The 24968-nt window shown below is 42.0% G+C and overlaps 1 protein-coding gene across 2 annotated transcripts; it reads right to left on the reverse strand.

Annotated features, from left to right (window-relative positions):
• Positions 1-279: 279 nt before the first annotated feature.
• PODN (podocan) lies at positions 280-24527 on the reverse strand. Of its 2 annotated transcripts, none has more exons than XM_041421624.1 (11): positions 24197-24527; positions 20584-20828; positions 18969-19062; positions 17243-17307; positions 13052-13161; positions 10747-10903; positions 9179-9294; positions 6673-7330; positions 4226-4374; positions 2403-2610; positions 280-1321 (listed from the first exon to the last, which is right to left on the reverse strand). In XM_041421624.1, exons 2-10 carry the CDS (start codon positions 20821-20823, stop codon positions 2436-2438), a joined length of 1764 nt encoding a protein of 587 aa, XP_041277558.1. In that variant the 5' UTR covers positions 20824-20828; positions 24197-24527; the 3' UTR covers positions 280-1321; positions 2403-2435. The 2 variants fall into 2 exon arrangements, with proteins under 2 accessions (XP_041277558.1, XP_041277557.1); XM_041421623.1 differs by lacking the exon at positions 24197-24527 and adding an exon at positions 23217-24171.
• Between the last annotated feature and the right edge of the window lie 441 nt (positions 24528-24968).

Consider the following 24968-nt stretch of genomic DNA (forward strand, 5'->3'; position numbering starts at 1 on the left):
GAGTGTGTTGAATTGTCTAAGGTAGGAAACAACAGCTTGAAATTACTGTCATGAGCTATGGGAAACAAAAGGGAGAGTGTGGAACTAGATCTCCAGCAGGAAAACAGCTGGTAAAAAATTAAGCCAACTGTGTTTCCAAGTCAATCCTGGAATGCAGTATGCAAAACAACATGTGTTCAATCAGAAATCCTCAAAAGAAAAGACAATTTCCTCAAGCAGATTAGCTGCCTCAGATGAAGGACGTTATAATCAACTGAGAAACTTGTACCTCTGTAGGTCTTCTTTTCCTTGATTTCCTTATTTTCTGTGATTCCAACAGGAGCTGAGAGCACTCAGCATCATAAAATAGGGGAAGCTTTAAGGGAGTATGACAGCAGGTACTGTCTCCAGTCTTGAACGAAACAAATTTCTTTTGATACTTAATGGTTTTCTCCTAAGACAGCCCACACTCACTAATCTCTTCTACACCATTAGTCTCACTCCTGCCTCTTGGTGGGAAAAAGAAACTGCAGAAAATTCTACCACATCCATTAAACTTCATCCTGTCACTCCATCCTCTGATCACACCTTTGGAGACATTCACCTAACTGCCCCATGGGCAAACAGCAAGACAGAAACTTTACCAAAGCTCTGGAAGGCAGACATAGAGATTTTATATATGCATTTATATATATATATATATATTCACAAGAGCAATTGTTTTATCTTAAAACCTTTCTAAACCAGAATATACTGCAGGTTTTGGCAGTAGAGATAAAATATTACGGGATCCAGCCTTATTTTGTTTTTCTCATCCAAATATACACATTGTTATAACAGAGAAATAATTGCATCCAGAATTATTACTGCTGCTTGATGACCAAATGCCTCATACACTGCTCTGCACATGAAACTACTGCAGATATTCATCTGGCCAAGAACAGCTTCTTTTGGGTGGAGGAAAATAAAAGAGGCATAAACATGGTTCACTTAAAATGCAGTGACAAAAATGGCATTTGAAGGCCTGTGTTCAAAACAGTCCCATATTGTTATTACAGATGGAAACAGTGAGGGAAGAGAAACAGAAGAAACAAAAGCCAGCTTTTGTGAGTTCCAGAGCAATCCCTTATGATCCTGGGTCTTGTATAAGATGATTTGGAAGCTTTGGAAAGGCATTCAGGGTCTCTCCCTGAATAAGGCACTGAAACACACTGTCTTCCATGAGCCTGGCCCAGTGCCACGACAGTTTCTGCATAATTCATTGCACGTTTTGCTAAGTGTTCTCTGTATATCTATATAGATGTATACACATAGACACATATGTATTTTTCCATATGTTTTCCTGTAAAACAGAAAATAAAATAAAATAAGTTACATAATGGAATACAGAATTCAGAATAAGACAAACATAGTACCTGTTGACATGGCACATGTGCCCCAAAACTAAACCGGAGAGGCGTTGATTTTGAAAGTACCCTAAGTCTGTAGATATAAATTATTTCTTGTTTAACACAGTTTTCATATAACCCAGCCAGGAGGGCTAATGTTTGACTTCCCAATTACCTTCTGCCCTTTTCAAGCCCCATCATCTTTTAAGCTTATTAGCACTATTCCTAGCAATTCCTTGTGTCATTCTCAGTAACAATATGTTGATTAGGGACAAAACTATTTTTTCCCCACTCTTAGGTCTCCAGAAGCAAAGAGCAATCCTGAACCTCATAATCTTTGAACATAAGATGCTTAAGAGATGTAGTAAATAGATCACTATTCTTATGAAAAGAATGCATATTCTTCAAGTATCATTGTCCCTGTATCTTTTTTTCTGCAGTTGAAAAGAGATTCAAGTAGAGATGCTATTCTTTCCATAAGAAATACATGAAGTATAGCATTATTTTTCCCCTCCGAGTGGTCAGTGATTTAAACACTGCTTGAGACAGAGTTTGTAATCTAATGACACATTTAACAGACACCAATGGGTCTAATCTTACTTTAATTTGTCTAATTTTTAATCTATTTTCATCTCACATCTTCTGAATCAGCAAGCTTCACAGTTTGTTCTTTGTTTTCCTTTTGAAGTAATTGCTTAAAAGTATTATGAAATACCTTTGCATTTTTTGTTGTCAGAATTAGTGAACAAGGAGCTGAATCTTTAACTACTGTGTCTGCTCTGGCTATAAAAAAAAAAGCCAATAAGAACAGTCCATCAAGAAGTCTGATAAAACAGATATATCATGTTTCATTTTACAAAATATTGTATTTTCAACCCTTTTTGATTTGTGATTCCCCGTCAAGCTTTAGTGGAAGTCTTTAAGTTCAGGGTTCAGATACTCATTTGTTATGCTTCAATCACGTGTGTAAATTGGAATTATTTACACAAGAGTCTGAAAACTGGGGCCTTGATTTAACTCAACTACAGCTGTTACCTCCCACATGATGGGATTGTGTGAGTTCACATTTTATCTCAGTTCTTCTTCTTCTTCCTCTTCCTCATCTTCCATTTCCTCTTCTGAGCCATCCTTATTCTTTGAACTGTTGCTGAATTCAAGGTTCCCTTCAATATCCAGTACCTGTAAATGCTTCAGGTTTTGGAAGGTACTTTCTTTCAGTGCTCCAACTGCAATCTTATTAAACCTTAAACAAACAAAAAGGCACCCCTGTTAAAATAAACCCATTTTTATATACAACACTGAAATTAGGGGACTAAGAGGAAACCATTCTGCAGCTACTCTACACTGACCCAAGTTACTCTAAGTTTACACTGACTCAAAACAGCACTCTAGAAGTGCTGACTCCTCTGGATGGGGGAAGAAAAAAAATCAGAATATTGGAATTCCTCCCCCACAAATTCTTTCTCTTGCTATTCTCCTTTTTCCTTCCCAGAGAGGAAAAGCATCTGCTTCACAGCCCATATTTTAAAGTATAACTGATTTTTCATAAAATTCTGTGTCATTCCTTGACAGTTTAATTCTTCACCTACTAAACTCAAAACAAAGTAACCCTTTAAAGACAAAGCAGTCATTTTTCAGCTGTTATTTGCATTTCCAGGAATACAAGTAAACTAATCTGCAGTTTATGAACCTGTCACATATACTGGTCTGTTACTTTTGAACATGCTTAGAATTGTATTCTGTGTACACTTCCATATGTATATTATTGTTTCACAGCACTGCAGTGATTAATGACCTCCCATTAAAAATACGACTGAGCTTGGGTGGAGTTGCCTCCTGAATATGTTAGCAAAACTGTTTTGCAAATTCCTTTTTTCTTTATATAGAAATATAGAATGTGGTATGTGGTTTCTGGTTCACATCCAAGCATTCACTAAAATCTCATAAATGTGAGCAGCTGAATAGACAGACTGCTCTAATTTACACCAGACTTTGTAATTTTATTTGCTTGGTATGGAATCATTCATCCATAAAGGTATGCTCCAGAACTATTCAGAACTACAGGGCAGTTTAGCTGCATATAGTCAAAATAAGACCATATTTAGTCTTCTGCAATCTAGACTTTCTGAACACAGCCATTTGATCAGATTAATAATATATTAAGGAATTAATAAATTATTTCTAATTAATACTTTCAATAATATTCCTTCAGATTAAAACTGAATATATTACAGGGACAGATTTCCTTCTTGTGCTATAAACCTCTGCTTCAGTCAGTTGTTACGGTGAGTTTACATTACATGTAAAAAAGGTCAATATCTGTCATCTACAAAAACAAAGTCCTCATCCAACTGACAGTGGGAAAGAACCCAGCAAAGCCCCTAAACTGGGTTACATAACTGTCACAGCTGTAACTTGTCACTTGTTTCTGACAAAGCTGTCAAGGGAATGCACACAACTCCAAGATTAGTCACACACACCTCACTGGAAGGGGATTTTGTCAAAATCCAGGGCCAACAGACACAGGCAAAGCTGCACTTCTACAAGGGGACTGTAAACTTTTGGCTCACAGCTGAATATTGGAATATGACATCAGGTTAAACATTAATTGCCCAGAATTACTGGCATGCCCAGTCCATTCTAACAAGCATAGAAAAGTCAAGCTCTCTAAAAAGAGCTTATTATGTGTATCCATGTAGTTTCTGAGCAGATAAATATAGTTTTGTCACACATTAGTGTAAACTAAATATGCTTGTTCAGAAAGCAAGGATTTTAAATACTTTCTAAAAAGTAAGTAATTATAAAGTAGATGAAGAAGGAAAAAAATCTTAAATGTTGAAGTGGAAGCTTGACCTTACCTGAGGTAAATCCCCTTTATTTTGGGTGTGGATTCAAAAGCATTCTCTGAAACCGTTGTGATCTTGTTGTTCTGGAGATACAGATATTCCAGAGATTCTGGCAGGCCTAATGGAATAGATGTCAGTTGGTTGCCAGCCATGTCTAGTGACTGCAAGGAATAAACAACAAGTGGTCAAATAACTGAATTTAAATATTAGAAACACCCCAGAAAGAGATTTAAGTTTGAAGTTATATTTATTATAGAATAAATTACTTTAATCTACCTCTAATTTGCAGCAAGGTAAGTGTGGCCAAGACAATTCTAGTCTCTTACACTCCTATGGAGCATCCTGATTTCACATGATATGTCATGCTGGTTTGTTTCAGAGTTCCACCATTTCTTTATCTCTGTCTCCAGGCATTAGCCCATGTCTGTTTAAGTAAATTAAAAACAGGCTGGGTTTCAGATATGCAGGAGAATTCCTTGGCATCTGCTACTGCAAACACTTTGCTGGCTAAGGATGGTGATAGGTACAGTTATACATAAAACCATCTGGAAATATTCTAACATGGAGAATGTATGAAGACAGCAGGACTAAAGGTCATGGTCGTTTCTCAGATTAATTTTATGCAAGAATATTGATAAATGGAAATGTTTTGTAATCCTGTATTGTAGTATTTTCATAGCATCAACCTGACACTATTTATCCACTACTCAAAGCCACACTTCTGCAAACAATTGTCCTCATTGCAGTGTTTTTATTCCTCACATAATGCCAGTCTGGAAAACAACTATCCTAGAACCATTGAATTGTTTAGGTTGGAAAAAAGCTTTAAGATCATTGACTCCAACTGTTAACCCAGTACTGCCAAGTCCATTATGTAAATGTCTTGCTTTGCAGTTGCAGAGTCTCCAGTGATTTCCATGGAAACAGTGTGGACTGAAGCATTTACTAAGTATATGCATAATCAGGATCTTTATGGAGGGTTATTTGCCAAATTCACTCCAGTGCAACAACTCAGAAACCAACTGTGCAGTTAAGCACTTAAGGATAAAAAAGATTCAGCTGGAAACAACCAACAAGAAGTAACTCTGTTCCAAAGAAAAGCAACAGCCATAAATGCCCCATTACTCCAGCAGAACTTTAAATCTGTGCTATTATCTGAACCCTGTTTAGTGGGAGTGGGGTTTGCTCTGGGGATGGCCAATGGTGGAGTCAGCAACACCTCTGGCTTTACACCGACTGCAAGGGAGGGAGAGCAGAACAAAAGCTCCACATAATTGTGAATCAGAACCTTTGAGAAGGAAAGCTTGTCATTCCAACCAGCAACTCCAGCTGCCCAGCAGGGATCATGACCCATTTTTGTTTGAAAATAAAACAACCTACATTTTATTAAGGTACTGCAAAAATCCAATCCCAGCCGTCTGTAATTTTTCAGCAGCATTTTCCTTCCAGACTGCTCTGCATGTTAAATATATTTGCTCACACACATATCAGTGAGGCACCAAACAAATACAAAAGGTATTATTAAAGCCAGGGACCAAATCTGCAGCTGATGCAAACAGCTCTGCAGACACTGTTGCTGCATTGCTGACTGACATGAACTGAGAAACAAGCTATTGGTTATTTGCAGACATAACGAAAGGGAAACGTTCCTATAGATTAATGTCAGGATTGTCTGAAAACACACTGGGGGCCAGTGTGACATATGCTGCGTGTCCTTATCCCTGATCTGCTCTGAGTTGTGCACACTTTGCCTGTGCAGTGACCTGACCATATGCCCCCTCCATGGCTGCTGAATGACACAGGCAATACCTTTCACTGCAGGAAAGGGGCCGTTGCCTAAAAGGAAATGCAGACAAATCCTTCAGCCGGCGTAACAATTCTGAAAGGTCATTTTGCTCAGCACAAATGTGATTGTTCCTGCCTGCCTTATGGTTTGTGTTTAACTTTCTCCAACAATTAAGCAAATGAGAAGACTGCTGATTGAATCCAGACTCCGAGCTGCTCCCCAGGTGCCTTAGCCAGCTGAGCTGCTAAATCCTACAGCTTGGCTTGTCTGACTATAAGCTGATGTGGGGGCTTTGAGAATTAAGAGTGTTTTTGTTTATGCATTCCTTCCTCCTGCTGTCTCTATTCAGAGCTGATTTTAAATCTTTTGGGAGACGAGCTATTTGAAAGGCCTGATTTCAGTTTTAATGACAACATTTGCTGATGTTTTTCTGAAAATATAGGACACTGTCAGGATTCAGAAACAAAGCTGGACTGGCCAGCAGTGGAAGGTACCCACCTCTGGCACAACAGCACATCATTTCTACTCTAGAAACAGAGTGTGTAGCACTTAAAATGCAACCCCAAAACATGAGGACCAAGCACATTTAGTATTGCTGCTACATAATTTGATTTAGGCAGACAGATGAGGATATCAACATCACTAAAACAGTTAGAGAAGGTGGTGTTTCTACCTGAAGACTGCTGAGTTCTCTCCATGCTCTTGAATAAATTGAATTTACTTTCAGTTTATTGTTGCTCAAATACAGTTCCCTCAGTTTTGTCATCCCAGACAAAGTCCCTTTTGGGATGATGCTTATCTCATTCTCCTTCAGCTTCAGAACCTGCAAGTTCTTTGGAAAGCCATAAGGCACCGTGTGGAGATTGTTTCCAGAAAGATCCAGGGACTTCAGTTGCCGCAGTTTACGGAAGGCCTCCCGATGGATCTGGGAACTTGTGAGCTTGTTGTAGCTCAGGTTCAGCTCTTCAAGGAAGTAAGTGGTAGCAAAGTCATTCCTGTTAATCTCTGAGATCTGGTTGTGAAGGATCATCAGTGTCTTCACTCGCCGGGGCAGCCCGCTGGGGATCCTTTCCAGCATGTTGTTGTACAGGTGGACAGTGTGCAGCTTCTTTAAGCCCTGGAAGGCTAAGGGGTGAATACCTCGGGCTTTTAATTTGTTATTGTGGAGCAGAAGGTACTCCAGGTTCTTAATTTGGGTCAAGACATCTCTGTCAATCACCTTAATTGCATTCTTCTCCAGGTGGAGGAGGACGATGTTTCGAGGTAAACCACTTGGTATTTGTGAGAGGTTATTGCTGGACAAATCCAGATATTCAAGACTAGACAATTTCCTTGGGAAAGCAGGAAAGAAAACACTTTGATTCTGCAAGGTGAAACAATAACCAGCTTGCTCAAAGATTTTGCAATCTTTGCTTTAGAGCCTTTTTACCCAGCACAGCTCCCACTACTGACTGCCCTTTTCTGAATTGTCATATGAGTGATGTGGACACCAGAACAGGGAGCTCCCATATTGCCATCAGGGATTAGGACTTGGCACTGCCACTGCCCCCCAGTCACACCAGCAAGAGAACATGCCAGTGTCCACAGACACCCAAACTGTCACTGAGCTGAGGCCTGAGATCAGTTGTGCAATCCCAGATAGCAACGTATGAGCAATTGCAGTGAACAAATACCACAAGGAAGATGCCATGGGAGCACCACCAGAACACAGAGTTTAGCTCTCAGTTTCACAGAAACAAAGCCTGAGCATGAGTAATTTCTGTTTCTCTTAAAGTATTTGCTGAAAGTGAAAGGCAGGTCTGCTTTCTAGATGATGAAATGTTACTTTTATGAAAAGCAGAAATGCTAACTTAGTGTCCTAGGCTAAGGTAGTGAACTTCTCGTGACCCTCCAGTATTATGGAAGTGAGTCAGGGCTAGAGCTGCTTTGTGTAAGCTACTGAATCTGGATTCCATGGTCTCAGTTGAAGCTAAATTAAATCCTCAGACCAGCCACTTATAACCAACTGGATGTGGATCAATGGTTGTTCCACAGCCAGGACTGAGGAACCCTGTATTCCCTTGTATTTCAAGGCAGTTTCTCTGTTCAAATTAGAGTTTTAATCTGCTTGACATGACATAACCCACTGCAGATGACCAGAGAGTTTTCAGGAAACAGGAAGGCTAATGTGTTACAGACATTACTTACTGGTTACTACACTGCTGCTCCAGCTATCCAAGCATGCTCTGAATAAACAAATATAATCTTTAGGTAAAATGCTCCACTGCTGCCATTTGAAAGGTTTCCCCAGGATGGGAATATCTTAACAGAAATTATATGTCCAACATGACCTGGAGGTGGACTCACACAGATATAGTAACTGACTAAGGGAGGTTTCTGGGAATGGGAAATGGAAAAGAAAAGCACAGTTTGGTACATTTTTGTGTCTAGAGATCAGGAGAGTTTACAGAACTAAATTATGGGCAGGACCAATTGTGTGGTCTGGATTTTCATGTAGAACAAAGACAGCATTCAGTGCAAGCAGAGCAAAAAATTGTTAAACTTTTGTAGTGCTAAGTCCCAGGCTAAATCTAGGACAGCCAAAGGCTATTTCTGTTGCACCAGTTGGTAGGAAAGCTTTTGCAGCCATCTGGCTCTTGAGCAGCACCACTGCAGCCCTGCCTGCTCCAGCACCCACCTGCACTGGGGTACAGCTGGGCATGGGGAATTCACAGCTGTGTACCTGGGGCTGCTTTCAAGCCACTTCCACAGAAACCCACAAGTGGCTCCAGGGAAGATGAAGGTCTGGCTTTAATGCCCAGTGAAGTGCCCTAGAAACTGGAAAGTCCCAGGTAACCTCACTTTTGACTGTTTTGGGAGAACAGAGAGTAGCTTTCAATGTTGTTCTACGTGGCTGTTCCCAGAAGGGACTTAGTACCTGGTGTGAGTGGGTCTGTGACAGGCAGGGAGTGGTGCAGTCTAATGTTCAATGTTCTGTCTTTTGTATAAAACAATTCTACAACCACTCACCCAGACCTTTGCTCTTGAATGGCAGCATCTGCATCTCAGCAGTGAAATGCATAACACTATCCAGCTTTCAATAACTTTACTTTCTACTGTGTTCTTTGTTCAGTAGATGCAGGACTGTCCCAGAGGGGGCAGACAGACACAGAGGTACACAGTGCACATGTCAGTCTCACCAGAAAGTTTCATTGTCCATTCCCTCATTAGACAAGTAGTTATTCTGCAAATACAGCTCCCGCAGACCAGCAAGCTCACTGAAGGCTCCTTTGGGAATCTTCTCCAGCTTGTTGCTCTAGAGTCACCAGAAGCACAAAGCACAGTATTTGGCATGAATCAACACATTTGGGTTCTGTTCAACTAGCATAGGCAATTAAACTTCAGAAGGGCTAGACATAAAATATTTAGGGGGCATTATAATGTCTGTGATGGACAGACTGGCCAAATTCATTTGTCAACCAATATAAAGTAGAAACCAACACAGACAAATTTGGCTGAGTGTCTCAATAAATAGTAAAAGAAAAAAAATCACATCTAAAGTACACCTGTCAGATATTTTTGGTCCACTTTTAGCTGCCTCTCATTTCTCATTGTCCTGGTTTTTCCCAGTCAAAATATCAAGTTAAATGTTACTACTGACAGATTGTGCACTTGCAAATAAAACACTCATTTCTCTGCTCATCTCCTCTGTCCTTAGCACAGCTGGGAACAGCAGGGAAGGAGACAAGTTCAAAGTGTAATCCTCACAGTGTGAGAGAGAACCCTTTGGGAGATAATGATTATCTGTAAGTGTTGAAAAAATGCAGGGGACAAATAAGTTCATACCTTGGAGAGAAATACCAGCAATTTAAAGGACTGGACTGGTTGCATTTACTTTTATTCAAGCTAGAGAAGCCTGGTCTCTAAAAGACTTTAACAGGAATTCTGGTGAAACCTTCAAGGGAAAAGAGAGCTGGGAGGCAGCACAGAGCTGCCTCAGTCCAGGGCTGATAACAGACTCCGGTCTCTGCACGTCCAAGGAGCTGTCAACACTCAGAGCAAGCAGACCCAGGACTCCCCACCGCTGTGGCTCTCCCATTGCTGAGGCTCAGATCTCCAGCTCAGACATGATGAAGCGTTTTTATCAGAATCAGATGACATGGAATTAAAAATGCTGGAGAGTAGTTAACAGCACAGCTCTGCTATTGCACTATGGCTGGAAGAGTTGTAGTAACAGAGAATGCCTGAACCAAACTGAATTGCCAGCTCAGTAGCAAGCAGCAGCCACTGATGGTGGGAAGCAGTGGTCTGTGTGAAATGAGTCAGTGAGAAAAGCCAGTACAGAGTGGGTAAGCAGCTGTCAGGACAAGTGGCATTAGTGGCAAACTTAACTGGGAGGTCATGGAGGCATGTCCATGGAATGATGCACTTCCTGCTCTAATATGCATTAATATCGTTCTGTGCAGGGAGGAGACCAACAATGCAACCACACAGGGATTTGCAATACAATATTGTGTTTGATTCTGCAAACAAAGGCATTTCTGCTGCCTGTGAGCAATCTGGTGATTTGCAAAAACACACTATTGCTCATGGACAAAAAAGGAAGGAGATGGGACAGCTATTGTTAAGAATACAGCAGGCAAGGCTTAAAGTGGGCCTGGGGATGTTTCCAGGGGCACTGGGATGTCTTGGCTGTGTGGTGTGAAACCCACACAAATACAGTATTTTGTCACAATCCTAAAAGATTACAAAATGTTGTTGCCATTACCTGTAAGTGTAGTTTATATAGTGCTGGAGGGAGATTCTTTGGAACATACTTCAAGAAATTGCTGGACATGATGAGTATCTCCACATTATTAGAGCCATTGAACATATTATCAGGTAACCCAGCATCTGAAAGTTTGTTGTTATGAAGATACACAGATCTGTTGGAAGGAAGCAAAAGATGAAGTTCAACAGATAAGCAGATCTGGAGTTTTTGTTTACTGAGAGAAAGCTTAGTTTAAAACGTAATTTCAATCTTTTCTTCTTTCCTTGAGATAATTAGATTGTTTTTAAAATGTGCCTTTTAATTTAGCAAGGGATACAGATGTAAAACCAAATGGTCAGCCCAATACTCTCTCAAATTAGGACTATTCAAAATCCAAACCTGCACATGAATACAAATTTCACAAGTGGCCTTAACTTCTTTACAAGAAACTGAGTGCAAGTCTGGGACTGTGCAGCACTTAGAAACACAGAATGTCAGTGTGGGGGCCCTACTCAGAGGGTTAGAATTCATCTGTTTTTAACAGATATGGCCCCAATTTTAACTTCTATTTGGAACTGAGTCTGGACTGCTTAGGCTTACAAAATCAGCCTGGAGGTCTCATAAGAAAGGATCATCTCTTAACCTTCCATTCTTTCTGCTCCCATGAAGGCTGGAAACACCCCAGGAAACCGTTTCTCTCCTACTCCTAGAACTCAGAATAGGATACTGACAGAAAGACAACAGATTTACTCAGTCTGGCAGACTTTTCTCTTTTCTGTGCTTTGGTTTTTAATGAGCCATTGGGATTGAGAGACAGAGTTTCTTACTTTTCCTTTTCCTTACACAGGTTTCAATTCTGTACAAAGCAATGTACTTCTATGAAGTTATTCCTCCTTTTCACTGGCTTAACTGCTAAATAAATTCATTTTACTTCTTTTTAACAAAATAAATTATAGGCATTTAGTGACTTTGATTACCTCTTCCTTTTCTATGTTTACCCCCAGATAAATTTGTAGAGAGAGGTTAAAACTGCAAAAGTGTCAAAGTGAGCTTTTTTAACTTGTTCTTGGATTCTCTACCAGTAGCAGAGAACTTGGCAACATCCTTCTGGAAGGAAGGAAAGGCTGAGTATGGAAATACAATTGTGTGATCACACACTCCAGGGAGTTCAGAGCTACACTGGAAGTATTGTTTACCCTGCATGGTCAGCTGTACTTTTAACTCACAAATATTTGCCTTTCTGAAAAATTTACTCTCCAAATAATCAGTCTGAGATCGTGAACTCTGCTGGGGGCAAAAAAAACAACTGAAACAACTGTGTTGGGATTTTATATGAGTAACCTTGGAAATCAATTAGCTCTTATTCTGATTAAAATTTGTGGTTGTATAGAAGAGTGTGAAAATCGTTTCAGAAGAGTCAATAATTTTAATATGGGATCAAAACACAGCAGCATCTCCACCTGAGATTAAGGAAGAAAACAACAATTAATCTATCTTCTTTCATCATGAGATACTGCCAGAAATCTGTGAGTGACTCAGCCCTTTCAGCTTCCAAGAGCCTGAGAGACTAAAGGCCCAGGAAGTGCAGAGCAGCTCCAGCTCTCAGTGAATTCAGTGGGAATGGAGAGTTCTTCAGTTCATCACAAGGCTGGGCTGCAGCTGGGTCAGCTGTAATTAACTGCTTCCAAACCTGGCTGCACAAATTGCTCCCAACAGTTTGGGATGTCTTTGCAGGATGTGGATGGTGCAGTGTATGGATGCTGCAGATCACTCAAGACCCATTCAGAAAAGCCCACACCTCACAGGAGGGGGTCTGTGTGCCTCTGAGTTTGACATGGATGTGCTGCTATCAATCCAGATGAGAAAATCACAGCCTGAACCTAGCAGAGACCTTTGTCAGCAGATCTGGAGTATGAACCCCTTCTGAAGGTGCTGAAGTGCTTACCTTGAATAGAACTGAGTTACACTGCACTGAGTATTGTCCTGTCCACCTGATTTTACTTTTAAAAATGAACATTCTATAATAAAACTAGAGATTTCTAGACAGCTAATCTCCATTTTGAGAAACTTAATTGCTCTTTTCAACTCAAATACACAAATAAAATGGGGACAACTTCACTTGACATTTGCAGAAGTGTCTGGCAGCAAGCAAAAGACCTTGGAATGTGTTTGTTTGATCTTTCATGCTGAGAATAACAAACAGCTTCTTTCCAAAAACACGAGTAGGTAATAATATAGTTTAGCCAGATATTTTCTTATCAACCACCAACTGCATGCAAGCAGTGGCAGAACACCAGTATTGTTTTACTTCCCAGTTCCTTACCTCAAGTTTGGTTTCTGTCCAAATGTGAGCCCATATATCTTAGTGAGATAATTGGCTGCAAAATCTGCACTGATCAAGGTATTTGGTAGGAATTTTGGAGCCACTGTTAGCTGTAAAAGAAACATACATGGGAGGTCCAATGAAATGTAGCAAATGTTTTAACCAAGTATTAGAGCAGCAGCAAAACACTTTCAAATTTATCTTCCCTAAACAGGCAAAGATAAATTAAACTGAATGTAGATTTCATGAACAAAAACAAATTGTCCTCACTCACTAATCTCTCCAGGAAGGAGACGGACTTTTGCCCTAAGATATGAAAATGTTTGTTTTGGTTGGAAGGGTCCTGTCTCTTTTTGGTGAAAGAAATCAAGAAATTGTTATTCAGAGAGCAAACACTTTGCTTATTATTGTTCCTAATTCCTCAGCCCGCTGTGCCAAAAAAACTCCAACCCCCCTCACTGTGACCTACTGCTCATTCTCTTACAAAAGTGTGTTGTGGAGGGGAGGTGTCACTTCACACATCTGCTCCACTGCAGCCATTTATGATGATCTCTGAAGTGGGAATTCAGGCTCCCAAAGAACAAGGACACTTCTGAGCCAAATGATGGAATATTGAATGGTACTTCAAAGCAAAGGGTACAGTAATACCTTGTTCAATAAACCAGTGATGCATCAGGAAGAACAGAAAGGCCCTGTCCTCAAAACTTCAGAGCTGAAAACAGGTGTAGGATTGAATGTGTTGCTCTTGTTGCTGTTTTATTGGTGATTTTAAAAGCTAACCCTAGAAACGCCTGCATCTGAACAAATCGGTGGAGTGAAAAGCAATGATCAAAAAAAGCTCTGTTTTAGAAAGCATCCAGGTGATACAATAGCCAGGTTCACTGAGTGGCTGTTAATAACAAAGTCATTCACCCACAAACCACGAAGACAGGTTACAATCCAGGCTGGATGGAGGACAGTTTTCTGTCCTCCCAGAAGCTTTATGCACTAAGATAAAGCCCTTGGGGGAAAAAAAAAAAAAAAAAATTAAGACAATGCTGTAGCAGATGACCCTTGAGTAGAGAAGACACTGAATTGCAGCCAGCAGGTGCAGCCACCCTGGTTACAGGTGATCACTGCAGTACTAATGAGACCACTCTGTTTTATGTCCACTCCAAAGGGAGATACTGAATTCTTTGAGATCAGGAGGGGAAACTGGGGCAATGGAAAGGATCTGCCTTCTAGCCTGAAGTTCATGGAATCTGTAATCTTCCTCACAGCTCTGTTGTGTGAAACAGAACCTGGTTCTTTCAGCCTACAAAGCACAGCAAGACTTACATAATGAGAAACCATATTTTTCTAACTTTTATTACCATAAAACTGCAGTGGGTTACGAATAATAGTGTAAAACCAAAAATATCTAAGATATGAACACTTTATGAAAGAAGAGACACTTTATTGGAGAACTGCCTAACCCAAGCCTTAAACTATGTCTAAAGGCTGCCTACACCCCTCTCTGCTGGTATGTTGAGAGTGCATTGATGAACTCCATCCATGAACTTCCAATTTACTGGACTCATAAAATGGTCTTTTTTTTTTTAATGAATACATTATTTATGTTTTCATTTTCAGCTGTCCCAAAACCTCCATCCTTAGCCTGTCTTAAAGATTTGTGTGTCACAAACACACAAAAAGATCTTTCCCACAAATCACACTTCTATCAGCATTTCCAGATGGTTTGTGAGCACTGGAGTGAGCCATTCTGCATATTTCTGCAGTTGCTCTTGGCTTTGGTGGTAATCTCTCACCTCCTGATCTGGGAGATATGATTTCAGGGGGCTGGATAAAAGCACTCATCTCTGACCGAGAAGGTCTGACAGTGCCTCAGAAAGAAATAAGTCTCTGCCATGATGTAACACTGACAATTCAGACACAGGAAACAAGACTTAATCATTTTCATACACAGTGGTACATTAAAGCTTTTCTCCAGTCAATTAGGTCATAACTTTTGTACAAAGCAAAGGGCATGGCTCAGACATGTGAAATGAGACACATCAGAACCACAAGAAAGAGGAAAGAGAAAAAGAAGTTTAATCCAAAAAGAGTTTTCACTTGCTCAGAATTTTGCTTTGGCATTTCAGCACTTGGTCATGAGACTGATTTTCACTGATTACCTTCTTGAAGGATTCATGCTGGATTGTTTTAAGTGTTAGCAAAAATAAAGTTGACTTGAATAGCTTTGTCTAATTTATTGCCTAACAAGAAGCAATCTGCAATTTTCTTTCAACTTTCCTGCTGCACCTTCCTTTCCATATGACAGAGTGTTTCTCCACTGTTAACTAATTAATTCAAAAGGTTAATAAAAAAGTCATTACCAGATTTAAATTGTTTGGATTTTTCTTGCTTGGATGAAGCTTTGATAAAAACAGAAGTGCTAGATTGAGGTGAATCCCATATCACTTTGAGGATATGGGGAAATATAAACCTTCTGTCATCAAAACCACCTGCTTATAGCCAAAAATGACAGCTCAGGATCAGGTCTATCATTTGGTGGAACAATTTCTCTCATTAACAAGGTTTACTGTGCACTCTATTTGAGAGATACAAAACATGAGAGTGGAGAGAAAAATTGGAAACTACTGCAGCCACTCTTTACTTGAAATACTTGTTACTCACAGGCCACAGAAGGCTTTTAGTCTCTTACTTTTCTTTTCTCTGACCAATTGTGCCACTTTAATGAAAGATGACTTAGCTACATCTGACGGGATCACAATGGAAGATAAAGCAGCATTAAGATAATCCATAAAACAAGAAGCAAACTACCAGCAAATCCCTGCTCTCCTCCAGACACCACAGTAACTTGATCCCCAGTGTTTCCTGCTGCAGAGGAGATGCAGTTTGAAGCCAATCTGGTTTGTCCTGGCTTGTGATTTATAAAGAAATGTGTTATTTTTGCGGGTCCACAACTTCTCACTGTAACTACTTGTGGCATTCGCTGATGTTTGCAATTTCTTTTGGGATTCTTTTCTCTCTGCAGCAAAGCCAGAAAAACCAAGCACTTTGTTGTGTTACACAGGGAAAATCAGAGTGCTAGGTTCTGGAATATTAGTCACAGTCTGGCTTGTTCCTTTTTATGGAGTTATTAACTGCCAAGATTGTTACATGGAAATGGTGCTTGAAAGAGAGAAAAGAACACAATGTTACTGTACTTAGGAATGGTTCTATTCTCAATCACTCCATACAGAAATGTATGGAGTGATTCTGGATGTGTCTTGGCCTGACTGAAACCTGAATGTGCCCACATGTATTTAATCAGAACATCAAATAGTCCCAGATTTTAAGAGGATAATAAAATATATATACAGACATGCAGAGAGAGAGAGGGTGGGATGGAAGTGCAGGATTTTTGTAGACAAAGAAGCTCTGCCTGATGTTTTAACTTATATTATTCTGTGGGTCCTAATTTCTTCTGTAGCAAATACTTGTGGACAACCACTGGGAATAAAGGAAGCCATAACAGGAACCACCCAGATGCAAGGGTATATTAGAAGCTATTTAATTTCCTTGCTAGCTTTGGCAGGAAAGATGTGCTTCTGTCAATACATCCAACGTGGGTCACAATAGGAAAGCACCTGGGATCTTCTCCATCAAAAGAAGAAATACAGCTCCTACCACTGCAGCTAAAAGAATAAATTAATGACTGGCACAGTTTCACTGTGTGGGGTATCCTCCCCATATTCAACCTAAAAAGAGTGAGAGTCAGGGAAAACTGGATAGTTTTTTACAGATCTTGATGATTCAAACACAGGCAGTAGGATGTGTTTGTTCACAAATTTTTCAACCTGCCTCATCTGATAAGGCAGCATTTCACATAATTTCCCCACATACAGGCAGGAAACAAATCTGCATGCAGCTGATCCAAAGCCTACTGAAGACAATGGTAATTTATGCATGCAGGGGCTTTCTGTACCTCCCCACACAAGGGAATCTTTTCACCAGGTGCACAAATAAACAAGTGTTCAAAATATACCTGCAAGTGTAGCCTCTAAACTTCACATACTGTTTTGACCTTAGATGAACCTGCATTAGAATATCACTTTAGGACAGTTTTACTTATGTATGTATGTATGTATTAAAAGAATTGACAACTTGCTCAATTAATTTTCAGAACCCAATTAGAAAAGAGCTCTGAAAGGCTTTAGAGCCTCTTACCTTATTGTTTGCCAGGTACAGGTAATTCAGGTTCTCCAGATGCTCAAATGCTTCCTCTGGCAACCCTTAAAAACAGGAATAACTAATCAGTGACATCAGCACCTTACTGTCTTTCTGGGTGAACATACCAGAGGGCAGCTTTCCCTCTCAGTATCTTCCATGTGAGATTGAGACACTTTTTATAGCCACTTAAACAATCTGATTCAGACCTATTGATATATGTATTTTTTAATTGGAAAAAAAAACAAATCCACAAACCAAATCAAACAATACACACTTGTTAAGAGGAATGAAACAATCTCATTCAGACCTATTGATATACGTATTTTTTTATTGGAAAAAGAAAAAACAAATCCACAAACCAAATCAAACAATACACACTTGTTAAGAGCAATGGAGAACCATTTAAAATCCTGATCACACAAGGCTTGTGGCCAAGCCCACTGGCAGGTGTCAGGTACAGGGCTGTGCAGATCTGCTCTATGGCTGACTGTCAGTGCTTGGAGCAAACACACTATCTGAGAACCTTCTCCTGTAATTTGCATAAGATTCTGCAAGTCTTTTTTCTTGCAAGGGTATAATCTGAGGTTGCTTGATCAGATCAACCTGATGTATGACTATATTGCTAAAATAACCTGCATGTTACAACCCTTCTCTTGCTCTGCTCCTCCACAACTCAGGTATCCAAACAGTAACCAGCTCAGAGAGCTGGTCCAACTCAGGGCTTATCCTCCCCCAATAATTATTAATTTTCAGCTGAGTCACTCCACGTCCAGCTGAATCCAGCTGATCACACAAGCACACAAGGGAAAGCCTGCAAGAAACACTTTCACCTGGCAATTGTCAAAGACAAAGCTATTTTCCATGTCCAAACACGTTGGTAACTCAGGGCTGCACTGAAGCTTGTGAAAGAAAACATGAAGGCCCAAAGGTAATAATGTCAAAGGCTGGATATAATAAGCACAGCTTTCCCTGTGCTATGTAAGATTGCTGTGCCTTAGGGCCTATGTATAATATGCCCACATTCTCAGTAAATTTTGTTTTCTATCATTTCAGTTAAGATAAAAAGAGCATTCAGATCAAGTGGATAACACATAAATTAATAACAATTACATCTTTTGTATCCCATATCCTCCTCTCTTACTGTTTACTCCAATTCCTCTGTTTCTTTTACTTTCCTCACTAAACCCCTTGTTAAGTTTCTCTAATAAGCATGAGACTGAACAAGCAAAACCTGCCTATGAAAATCAAAATGGTTTGAGAAGGGTAGAAATGTCCTTATTTGCAATATACCTATAAATTCATACCAAATTTGACACGGACAAAACTGGACCAAACTGCCCTGACTGACTAGACTGAACTAAACAAGGTCATTCAGGAGGAAATCATTCAGCATGTGGACGTTTCTGGTTCTCAAGTGCATTGCATGGAAGTGCCTGTGGGACCAGAGGGAGTTTCCTGGATGAGGAGATCTCACGCCACAGTACACGAGCTGCTGCCAGGTCTCCTCCACTGGTTCAGCAGGGCTGCATTCCTCCACACTGAGTATTGTGTTTCAGATGATAAAGTGTCTCCATGCTCTGTGTGATGGCCAGAGGAGTGAGGCTCACAGCAAACCACTCCAACCAAGCAATCCATCACCCTGGCTTTCCTTATCAGCTGTCACTGTCCTCATTGCATAAGCTGGTGCTCTGGAGGCACAGGCTCTGTCCACCCCATGGCTCACCTTTTGAAGTCAGCCTGTTGTTTTGCAAATTGAGAGTTTCCAGTCTATAAAGACGAGCAAGCTCTTCTGGAAAGATTTCTTCTATTTGGTTATTCTAAGAAAATGGAGAGTATTAATCATCAACAAAGTAATTCAAAAAGGATCCCAGTAAACCCAGACTGTGAACTTCAATAAAATCTGGAAGTGAACCCACCATGTCAAATCCTTGTCAAGACTTCTCTCATAATGAGCCAAACTCAGATTTCAAACCCAAAACATCCAAACCCAGGAGCATTTGAAAGCCCAACTTCTGCTCATCTCCAGGAATATCCAGCTTATGCAGCAGTAGCACACAAAGAGTGTGATTATGCCTGGCAAGGCCCACAGTCCATCTGCCACAGCCAAACCTTGTAGCTGCAGCAAAGCATTAGTTACAAGGTTGGCACGGTGGATTTCCAAGCTCATGGCTTCTGTTATTCATGGGTTGTTTTAAAAGCCACTGGTCACGGGCAGGGAGTGTCAAACCAGGCTCACTTGCACTGGTTGTGCTGTCAGGGGTGACTGCCATCAGATTTTCATTAACATGCTGACTAACATTCCAGCCAGTAAAGTTCTAGCTTTAGCATCCAGGGGACCAGTCAAGGACCCACTGCCCTGGAAGCCAGGCCAGTGCACAGAAAGTGACAGCTGCAGCTCCAAAAAGCTTCTTTTATTTTGGTAGCAGAGGCAGGAGTCATGGCTAACACACGCCTGGGACAGATCTGCTGAGGACAGTGTCAGCTTACATTACAGTTTTTTTAACTGAAAAGCTCTAAAAAAAAATCTGCATTTCATCCATTGGGCAGAACTGACAGATGGGAACAATAAACCAAAAGCAGCTGGTGAAGGGCCAGGCATTGAAAACCTCAGCCACTGCCATTGCTCCGAGGAGGCACAGCCACAGGGCTGCCATGCTCTGGCCTTTCAGGTGTCAGAGCACTGGCAGGGAAAGGACACCTGCCCAAATGCAGGTCACAGGGATCAATCAACAAGAGCAGAGCATAGAAACCTGCTGACAGTCTAGCATGCTGATTCTTCTTCCTGAAGCTGGAATCTCACATCTTATATGTCCTTTTCATGACAAGACATGAGGTGTCTGAAGCAGGACCACTTGCTGTAGGCATGCCACTCAGGGTGATTGCTAGCCATGTCACACCTGCTCCTTGCTGAGTCTATGTGCTGCAGGGAGAGGTGGGACAGTGGGGGACACGGGCTGGCCCTGCCTCTGGACTGGCTCACTGTGTCTGAACTAACACACCGTGCTGCCCAAAGAATTCTCTGTCATTTAGCCCACCTTCTTCAAAGACACCTCAAATGGAAGGGCTCCACCAGAAGTTTGGGTTGGCCAAAGGAGAAACAAGAAATTGTTAGTTTGGACAAAAATTCTTCTCATGGAGCTGTGAGAGACTGTGGAGCTCTTTTTCCCCTCCCTGGATGTGAGGGGAGAGCATGCCGATAACCAGGTGCACTCGTCGAGCTCGGGAGCCGGGCCTGCTGCACCTGCTGCTCCCGCCGGGAGCCGAGGAGGGGCTGAGGGAAGGAGCCGGGGTTCAGGGGCGGAATGAGGGCACGGGGGGGAGATGGATCGCGCCCTTACCTGCAGGGAGAGGTGGTTGGTCAGCTCGGGCAGCAGCAGCGGGAACTCCTTGAGGTCGATGCCCCCGCAGTCCACGACGCCCTCCTGGGTGCAGCCGCAGTCGCGGGGGCAGCCGGGGCCGGGCCCGGGCCGCCGCCGCTCCGGGCCGCCCTCGGCGAAGTCGCTGTCGGCGGCGCAGCCCAGGGCCAGCAGCGCCGGGAGCCCCAGCAGCGCCAGCAGCGCCCGGCCGCCGGCGGGCATCGCCCCTGCGGGCCGGACAGCGGGTCAGCCCCGCGGGGCAGCGCTGGTGCGGCCCGGCCGAGCCCCCAACCCCGGCCCGGCCGGGGCCAGCCCCACCGCCGCCTTCCCGCTCTCCCGGGGCGCTTTCGCGGCCCCTCTGGGGACTGCGCTGCCCAGCCAGTGGGTCCCGGGTGCAGCCGGCGGCCCGGCAGCATCCCCCGCACCGGCCCCGACTCCCCGAGTTATTTATTGCTTTTTTCATATTGAGAAACGCCAGACGATCCCACAGATGTAGGGAAGAGGTTGTGCAATGTTAGTTCAATGTGGTTGTCTGTCGTACCGTTCCTCACAGTTTTGCACAGGAAGAAACTCTTCTCGTTATTTAAACATAGAGGCTGGTCAGGAGTGACTCTCAGAGGGGCTGCTACGCGTGCATCGAACAGTAACAAAACCTTCAGCTGCTGAAAACAGAACGGGCTTCCTATGGATTTTGGACAGTGCTGATCTGAACCTAAGACACTTGGCCAATGTTCAGCTTTTATCTTTCTGGCAGCAGGTTAAAATAATCCGAACAGAAGTTGAGTATCTACAGGAGCAGCCAGCTGGCCCTAACCCAGCCCCCTCGGTCCCACTTGCTGCCCTTCTCAGATTTCACACATAAAGGTTTGCAGTCAGGGCTGGTTATGGCTTGTCATTTACCCTCTCAGCTATTATTTTCACGGAAGAATTTGACAGCAACGAGAAAGACTTAGGCTGATCTTTTGAGGTGAAAAGGCACAATGCATTAATGACCTTATCAAATAAATACTCTCTTCACCTCTGCTAACCCAGATTCCTTGTTTGCATCAGAAACAAGAACCCCACAGAACGAGACTGGCAGCTGTCAGAACTGTGTGTCTCCATTCACATCCACTCACAAGTCTTTGCAGCTTTGCACCAGGAGCTCTCACAGAGAGCTGGGATGCTTGGGAAGCATTGGAGACACCCTGCTCTCAGTCACAGCCATTAAAGTCTTAAATAATTTTTTAAACACTGACTTGTACTTGAAGAAATGAGAGCAAGTGGGACTACAGGGCAGAGCATCCCAAAACATGGATGCTGGTTTTGCTTTAGTCCTGTCTTTGCTACAAACATGCTGGGTAGATGATTTTAAGCATTTATCATTGTGTGCTTGATCTCTCTTTCCCCTACTCCACTATTTTACAGCTTCCATATCTGTAATAGCTGAATATAATTAAATTCATCTCTTTTACAGAACTTTCCTTGCATGGCAGATATTAACACTGAGACCAAAACTGGCCATATGAGTATGCCAGTATAACAGTAGATTAGTAAAATCCTTAGTATTTGTGACCTAATCTCAGGAAATATTTCAGAAATCTTAGAGAAAATCATCTCAGAAAGTATTTCAGATCGCCAAGAAAGTATTTTTCCTATATAACAGCTCACCCTTACAGATACTTGCCAAAGAAACTATAGACAGAAAACCTTGCATGTATAGGTATCAATCAGCTCTGCTGTAACAGTAGCAACACTGTTCCCATAGCAGAATTACATTGTGGTTTTTCTTGGCCTCTCTATGTTGGCAACATGCCAGCTTTCCCACATCTGTTGCTGAAAAGATGCTAGAAAATTAACATGAAATATTCTATCTATTGCACACTAGGATTTTGGGGCAATCTCACCCCCTTATCGATACGCAAGTGTCTGCTGAAATGCCTTTGGAGGGAATGCTGCTCTAGCACAGGGAGACACTTTGGATAGAGGAACATCTGTGCACATCTGGAGTGCAGGCAGTAAAACCAGGCATGATGGTGATTTTCTTTTAGTTCAAAGAAAGGCTGAAATAACTCACTCCACTTCAACTCATTCCCATGGGCCTGATTCAAAGCCCTGTTAAGAAAGCTTTTAAAGGAGTAGCTCAAAACCCACTAGAAAGAGTCAGTCCCCTTCCCTTGCTGTAGGTGGGCTTTGGAGCAGGTCCTGCCACCCAAAGACTGAAGTGACACTGAAACCAACTCAGGGGTTTCTGTGGCTGCATCTTTCTGTCCAGCTGATACCTGCACTTCAGTGCCTCACAGCACGAGAGTGCTACAAAAGGCACAGTCTCAAGAGGTAAACTGAAGTTTCAGGAGTTACTGAATGCTTCTCAGTGATTACAGTGCCCCCAAGAAACAAAAGAATCACTTTCAAAATATCTTATCTCTGTTACCTATTATTCCCCACACACATTCTCACAGGACACACACACACAGATGGAAAAACATCCACTGAAGGAGGGGATTCTCCTTCAAAATCAACAGGTTAACTGAATTTGTTACACTGAGTATCCTTGCTAAAAGCTGCAGCTGAAAGGCAGGCTGCTGCTGCAGGTTGTCTGACAAGCCAGCTTTTAAAAAAATAGAAAAACTCACCTTTGCTGTCAGAAATGAGATGAATGGAGAAGAACATTTCTCTTGCCCCCACAGGCTCTCTCAGCTCATGCCATGTCAGTAACATGCACTGAGCTCAGAGTGAGTCTCTCCTTTCCAAGCCAGATCCTTTCCAGATGTGAGCAGCAGAACTGGAGAGAGTAACAGGCAACCCTCTACCAGTGAGAGCTTCCTGCACTTCCCAGCGAAATCGGAGAGGAATTTTCCAAAGTCACCATATAGGAAAATGTGAGTAGGAAAGAGGAAGCAGCTATGGCCTCAATATAAAGACTTGGGAAATAAACAATCTCCCATTACTTTTGTCAACACAGTTTGCAAGATCTGTGAGTGAAGCCAAAAGCCAGCATGCAGGAATTGGCAGAAGAGAGGCAGAGACAGTTTGTGTGCTTCTGCATTTCACTGCAGGACACTGGAGCTGCACTGTTACTACATCTTTGAGTTTAGCTGCATTCAACCAAATCTGAATTCCAGGTGGGAATGTCCTCCCATTCCCTGGGGGTCTGGTTTAAATTAGCTAGGAACAGATAGATCAGCAGTTTTTCTGCATTTTATCTCCTTCCCCTTTAACTCTCCCTCCTTTTCAACACATTAACTGATCTTCAGGGACCAGGGATCAATAGGCTGAAACTACAAATGTCTTACAGGTAAAGTCCCCAAATTTGCTGTGACACTCCATCCACTCAATCTCTTCTTTACCTTCTATGCCCTGCACTGCAGCACTTACATCAGAACTTTTCACCACTTACACACACACACAGACACAGACACTCAGCCCAGAAGCCTCACATTTCTTATTTCCCCATTCTTGGTGAAAGAGCAGGAACACACAGTTGATAACAGTATGCTCCAAGTGCAGCAATATTCCCAAGAAAACAACACAGCTTTTTTTCCCTGACAGCAGATACTATATTAAATATAAAGCCACCTGTTTTGTGAGTACTCTGCAGTGCTTCATACAGTACCTCCACAAAACCTGCAGAAGATCTGTCCTCACCAACAACACGACCTTCTTGCTGAATTCCAAAGAAGGAACACTGATTCTTTCCTCTCCACTCCAGCTGAACTAAAGTCTAAAGCAATTAAGTTACTTCCTCCCTCTCTTCATCCAGGCTTATATCAACTGGAACTGATCCCCCTGTGTGCCACGTGGAAGTTTGAAAAGTTAGAGTGGGAAGTGTGTTTTTACTGAAACCAAAATAAAAACAAAACAAAGCTGGCTGCTTTTTCCTGGTGACTCAGAGATCCAGGACACATTTGCCTGCTACCCTTTCTGTATTACCATACCCTGAGTCCATACAACAAAATGTGCACTTTTTTTTCAGGGAGGAGGAGTAGGGGGATTACCTCACTCACTATGGAGGCCAGAGCAGCCCACAAGGGAGAGGAAGTGACCAGCATTCAACTTTCCCCAAAAGTGCATTTTTATCTGTGTTTTTGCTATAGAAGTATAGTAATTTGTTGTCAGGTAGCATCTAGAGGAAGTACAGGGCATTATAAAAAGAGGGGCATTGTGCCTCCTTTAGTGGGGAAACAGAGGCACACAAGAATCAGACACCAGATATGCCATGTGCAAAGGTAATGCACCCTCACACTGCACTACAAATTATTTGTACAGGCTTTTTTTTCTCCAAGTTTTCACTTCTTCCACATCTTACTCTCCTACATCAACATACCCCAGACTCACAATCTCCCTTCTCAAGGGCCAGTGCTGCATTTCCATCATCCACACAAATT

Source organism: Onychostruthus taczanowskii, unplaced genomic scaffold, assembly GCF_017590055.1.
Source record: "Onychostruthus taczanowskii isolate IOZ18803 unplaced genomic scaffold, ASM1759005v1 scaffold7, whole genome shotgun sequence".
NCBI classification, from domain to species: Eukaryota; Metazoa; Chordata; class Aves; order Passeriformes; family Passeridae; genus Onychostruthus; species Onychostruthus taczanowskii.

Coding starts and splice junctions, on each gene's coding strand:
- PODN (XM_041421623.1), bottom strand. CDS start 23,301: ATGTTACTGACATGGCATGAGCTGAGAGAGCCTGTGGGGGCAAGAGAA. Junction 17,308..18,968: donor CAACAGGCTGACTTCAAAAG/GTGAGCCATGGG, acceptor CCTGTTTTTAAG/GGTTGCCAGAGGAAGCATTT. Junction 7,331..9,178: donor ATGGACAATGAAACTTTCTG/GTGAGACTGACA, acceptor TGCTTTCCCAAG/GAAATTGTCTAGTCTTGAAT.